At 36.4% G+C, this 6,261-nt stretch overlaps 1 protein-coding gene across 2 annotated transcripts in view; it reads left to right on the forward strand.

Moving 5' to 3' along the window:
• The window catches only part of ECEL1 (endothelin converting enzyme like 1), a 57,567-nt gene extending 51,349 nt beyond the window's left edge, over nucleotides 1-6,218 (forward strand). For both annotated transcript variants that reach the window (XM_072408307.1, XM_072408308.1), the window contains 2 exons: nucleotides 837-913; nucleotides 2,033-6,218. In XM_072408307.1, the coding sequence (XP_072264408.1) occupies nucleotides 837-913; nucleotides 2,033-2,132 (177 nt within the window). In that variant the 3' untranslated portion in view covers nucleotides 2,133-6,218. The remainder of the gene's footprint in view (nucleotides 1-836; nucleotides 914-2,032) is intronic.
• Nucleotides 6,219-6,261: the final 43 nt, after the last annotated feature.

The following is a 6,261-nucleotide window of genomic DNA, read 5'->3' on the forward strand; positions in this document are numbered from 1 at the left end:
TTTGGCAGCAAGCTTTTGGATTTTCGGCTTTAGCTGATTATAATAATCAGCACTGGGAAGCCAATAGCACTGTGCACACATATTAGAACTATTAGGTTTAATGCACATTATTGATGCTTAAGACCTCTACAGATGTCAGGTGATTGTCACTGTAAACAATCTTTCTTTTCTTCTGAGACAAGCACGACCGTTCATCTTGGACAACAATCATCTGACATGTGTACAAGGCTTACATTCAAATAAAAGTAAGGATGGCAGAAATCAGCACTCCTCTTCTAAAACCAAAAAAGGTTAGACATATTGCAACCTGTATTTTGTCCTTTCCCCCACATTAAGAAAATAAATTCTTTAACAAATTTCAGATAATATAGTCTTCTCCTGCAGATCAATAAAAGTGTGCACACTCTGGCCTGCCAGGAACCAGGCATAAGCGAGAATGCCTCCGATTTCGCAGACCCATCGGAAGTTCCAAGAAATCATTACAGGAGGATTCCCAGGGCTGCAATCAATCATGCAGCCCTGGGAATCCTCCTGTGTGCAATCCCCAGGCACTAGAGGTAATTAACCTTAATTTTATTTATTTATTTTTTTAAGGAAAATTCGATCTCGATTGGCGAATTTACACTGGCTGTTCTCGCCTAGAATTTCGGTAAGCGAAAACTACCAGATTCGCCGCAAGATCGAGTTTAAAAATCTTGCTTACTCATCCCTACCTAGGACTTATAAAGTCCAACAACCTGGGCATTCTTAGTGCACGTACCATGCCTGGCCCGCAAAAACAATGGCTCTAACTCATGAAAGCACATGGGGTAGCCATATTTTTTTTCATTATTCAGAACTGGTGTATAAAGAGAAGGTCTCAGTCTATTTATCTTCAGGTCCTAACTGATAAGCATGCTCCTGAACATTACCGGTATGATAAATATATACAAAATAACATTTTAGAAGAATTTTATCCATTTAAAAGATATGTCACCCTAACATCTTTTGTCACTGCAATTTTTTGCATTGGTTCTACCTGTGTGTAGTACATGTCTTACCAAATATTTCCACGATACAGCTGATAGATCTGCTCCCTTGCTCTTCATGATGAGATTTTTAGTTGGATGTTTAAAAGTCTCAAATGCCATAACAGCATTCTGTTCTATTTATTTTATTATATAGTAAGAAACGTTTTAGGTGGTGAGAGGCTGTTTTGTTTTAGGTTTGTGATGCTTCTGACATCATACAGGATTCATTTGTGTATGCATATGACCTGTAGCTGACCTGTTTCAAAGGGGGTTGCATTTCCATTAACTAAACAAAAGCCTATGGACACTATCCCATTTGCAGTGATCAAAATGTTTGCCTAAACACAACCAACCCAGTTCAAACAAACACCTCTTCTACATTTTACTAGAATGTGCTGATGCACACAGATAAGTGCAACATTGTTATCCCATGCAAAATTGTCATGATCAAATTTCCCAAAAGGCAATACAGGCTATTTCAATGAACAACAGGGTTTGCACATGGATTTTTATTGGGGAAAAAGAACTGTTAACTTAGGGATATTTCAGATGTGTAGTTCACCATAGCATTTTGCCACAGACTCATCCACAGTCCCAACCTCTCCCTTAAGAGGGGTTAGTGTTTTAGTAATTAGTTCTAAATTTGGACACAAAATGGGCAATGTGTATCTTTCATCTCCAGCCTTGATGTGTGTTATGTACAAATCATCAGATGGAGTTAGCATAGGCAATGTTGTCCTGGACAAATTATTTTTTATGGTTAAAATGAGCTAATATAGGAATAATGAAATAAATATTTTTTTAAGAAAAATGTGTTAACTGACTACTTTAATACAAAGGTTTAATGCGTTCCTAAAATGCTCCTAAATCCATAATGTTCTTTATCCTAAATAGCTAGTTTTACATTTTATATAAAAGCCCAAACAGTATATTAAAGCATAGATCAAAATGGTTTTTGAGCAGTGTAAATAATTATCTGCATTCTGTTTTATTGTCCTACAAGTGTCATTTTGCTTTTTTAGGGTTATGGGCAGTGTCTCCCAGTTTGAAGAATTTGGACGAGTATTCCACTGCCCTAAAAATTCGCCTATGAACCCAGTTCAGAAATGTTCCGTGTGGTGATGCTCAGTTTTGCTGATACCAGCTTTACATACTCCACAGCACAACTACCCTTGTGTCTACATCAGGAGAAGAGTGTCTAAGTGTGCCTTTCCTCCCACTGATACAGATTACTGAGCCTTTTCATCTATACCTTCACTGGTCAGTGGGTCATTGAAGTAACAGGACATCCTTAGAAAAGAGGAAAGTTACTCATGGATTAGATTTTGGAGTACGCACGCTACTGGCTTATTCCTTAATTCACTAACATGAAAGGAAGATGGAGCCAAAAATACCTTGCAAACTAAGCCACAAACATAATCCAAAGTTGGGTCAATGACCCCTTGGCACTTAATAATTCTGGGTTACCAGGCACTATTCAGAAACAATAGAATACCGGGTACTTGAAATCTTACAAAATATATCCCACTGAGCCTTTATAGTCCACTTAAGAGGTCGGGACAAAAGGTATGATCAAGATATTTACACCATTTTTTTTATAGAATATCCCACAAATAGATAAACGGAATTTGGCAACGGCTACTTGCATTGCTGAAGATTTTGATTTTACATAGAGAAAAGTTAACTGAGCACCTTATATAATGGTGCTAAATCCCACAAATAACAATAGATATAGAATTAGTTCTGCAGATGGCCAAATTGTAAACTGTTTATAATGTCTGTAAAGGAAAGACTGCTTCACTCATAAGATAAATACACCTTACATATCACGGAATGTTTTAGTGAATATGTTGTTGTTTCTACAAAGAATAAATATAGTATATTGGGTTTTTTTATATATTTTTTTTCTGACTCCTAGATCAATCTGGATCAAGCTATTATACCCATCTGCTTTTTTATTTATTCTGACATACTGCTCCCTTTAAAACAAAAACTGAGAGTGTTTATTTTTAGTTTAATATAATTATTTTTGTAATATCTTGTCATTTGGACTGTATTAATTTATTATGTGCTCTGCGGTTTGTTTTCACTCATTTATACTATAGTACTTGCCAGTTATTTTTTTTATACTAGCTACACATTCACTATCAACAACAAACTAATGCAAAACCAATGCAAACCATTTAACAATGCCAATTATAAAGGTATACACCAGCTTCATATTTGCTGAAACCTGGGGTGTCTTCATGAATAATAAATATACCTATTTTTGTTTGTTTTTGGGCACATCCTTCTGGTGCATGTGTTTTAAATGAAAGTTTATATATTCATCTGCTGTTAATATTTGGCGAATGTTAAATTCACTTTTTTTATAAATATGGCCTTTAGAAATAATGTTTAATAGCTTTGAAAAGAAATGTGATCCACATTTGGAGTGCATGTGTCACAAGTGGTTCCTCAAGTGGCCCCTGAGATTGCTGTTACATTCTCTGCACATATACATTTCAAGCACACCTGAAGGTCACAGTGATGTCATTAAAAGAGGAACATTTTTCATTCAAATGTCTGTTATTCTACTGAACAGATTTCCTCTCCATGCCTTTTCTTTTTTGGACAGGAAGAGATCAGAAATTTCCATGGTAAGAGTTCAAACTGCATTAAAAACCTAAAAGAAGGTTTTAGGCTTTCTCTGTAGTACTAGAAACATTATTTTCATTGCTGTAATCCATTCACTGCCAATGTGATGTTTTAATCCAGTGTTTCTCCACCAAGGTTCCTCGAGCAATGAGCAATTTGTACCTCTAAGGTCAGTTTAACTTATACCAATGATCTTTTTGGCTATCTGTAAGGGTGACGATCTTCCCTCTAGGCAGTAATGTAAGAAACATTCTTCCCACTGACCACCACAATAAAGTACTGTGAGCTGTGGATATAGTAGTCATAGTAGGGATTCCCTGAGGACGTATATCTGTAAGATTAAAATCTAGGGAAAAGCACTGGGTGAAGGCTGTAACATTACACTATAAGACATGCTTTTAACTCTTAAAATTACAATAGAAAAAGCTCCCTGGAGGTTGTGGCCAAACAGGGTAATAAACTAGTCATTTTTATTGTCTGTGGTCTCTCTGCAGCTAAACTTTCTCTGCTGCTGACCTATATTATTTCAGTACTGTATCTCTGGGTGGAGGTGTCTAGCTTGGTAAAGAAAGTTTTGTTTCATCCATGTCAGGGCCTTCAGAAAATAGCACAGTGATAACATCACCAAATCTATTTCCAATTCTATTGAGACTACAGGTCAAAGGCAGCAATGTCTTAAATTTGGCACCCTCACATACCAGGAATTGCACTGCTAAATTTCTGGAGGAACTTAAGACTAAAGGTACATTTTAGGGTTCTGCTTAGGACCAATATCTGTTTTGCAACATGCATAAGTAATGAGATCACTAGAAAACAAAAGCATTAATTATGAAATATTAAGTGCTATGTAGGTAGGTCACACCAAAGTTATAGGCTTTCTGTATCTGATATTGCACAGAAAATAACCAGTGGTCTGTCCATAACACTGCTGCAACACACTATTCTTCTACACTGTCTTAAGCTGATCTAAACTTAATTTTTTTACTTTACATAAAATAGTAGACAACTTTTATATGTATGGTAAAAATTGAACTATTTAAATCAAAACTAAATGGGAGCACAGAGCCTCCCGGGATACCTTTGTCATGCATCCCGGGAGGTTCTTGGCTGCTCCGGGGCCAAATATTTACACTAAAGGAAAAGAGATGGTGATCTCACACATGCTCAGTGAGATCAGCTCTCTTTTTTTCCCATTTGCATCAGTCTACGTTAGCGACGGGACGAAGAGGAATTCCAAGACCGCTTGGAACCAGATCGTGGCAAGGTCCAGCGTCATCGAGGGATCTGCTGGATAAAGGTAGGTGTATTTTTTTTTTTTATTTTAGTCCTGCTTTAAGATCTTGAATTTAGTACTAAAGATCATGGAAGAATGGTATTCATGAGTTTATTTGCCCAATAGCCCAGTAGTAATGTGTTGAGCCTGTGGCAATAAATGGAGTTCCTTTACCACACAAAAGATTTTGATAGTCAGTGGTAAATATATAGCTACTTATTATGCAGTATGTGAAAGTCTGGAAGAGGTAAGTCTTCCAACATTGCCTTCTTATGGTTCTAAGATATCACATGACCAAAAGCCAGGAGCCACAAAGGAATCTCTTTTGTAACATGTGGCACAAAGGCACAGTTTGCATGTGATAATTTCTATAACCCACAGAAGTCTGTCTCTACCATCAAATAACAACTTGGGTATATTAGGCTCAAAATTTCCATTCCTCCACTGGAAAAGCTATATTTTTTCTGTCGCTAACATAATGTAAATGAAATGATTGATTTTCTAATACATGATACGGATAAAAGTCCTTAGCAGTATACTTCATAAATTGTGAAAGCACCTGGGCAGTCCTGTGAGAAATTTAATGTGAATTCTAAGGCACTGATGATTCTACCCTTACAAGATTTGCTGTAACATTTCAAAAAGTCGCCGGTTTGCTACTCGCTGATGTTCTTGCAGGCTCTGGCTCAGAAAAGCAAAGTCCTACTTTGGCCAAGATGGCTGCCTTCACACAGATTCAGGGTGCAGAAAAAGTATGGTAAGTTAAATATTGCAAAAGGAACAAAGTAAAAAAAATCAGCTTCAGTTTAGTTCTTTCTTCAGCTTATTCTAAACACAAAGGACTATGCCTGTGAGAAAGCAGAACCAGATTGATACAGTCATCTTTGTTTTTGGACTGTATGTATACAACAAGACTGAGGGTCAGTTCAGATGGGGGGTTTTGATGTGGAACCAGTGCAGTTCATCACTGTCAGTCATTACTTAAACCTCCCCAAAGCTCTAGTTATAATTGAAATGAATTATAACTAGAAATCTTCAATTCTTCCATTTTTCAATCATTAACTCCTAAATTAATAAGTCACAACTATTTTTACTGCAGAGTACGTTGGTAAGCATGTAGCTTTTGACAGGAATGTGTATATGCAAGTATTTTGGTGTCTTACCAACTTTAATAAAGTGTTTTATCATTACATTGTTTTTTCCAATGCACAGTACATAAGACATAACACCAGATGGGTGCATGATTGTATTGTAACTTCATATTTTGTGTACATTTCAGTTACTGAATAAAGCTCCTATTTTTCTTACATTGGCTCAAGTTTTGACTACCACATTTTTACA

This window comes from Pyxicephalus adspersus, chromosome 4 (assembly GCF_032062135.1).
Source record: "Pyxicephalus adspersus chromosome 4, UCB_Pads_2.0, whole genome shotgun sequence".
NCBI classification, from domain to species: Eukaryota; Metazoa; Chordata; class Amphibia; order Anura; family Pyxicephalidae; genus Pyxicephalus; species Pyxicephalus adspersus.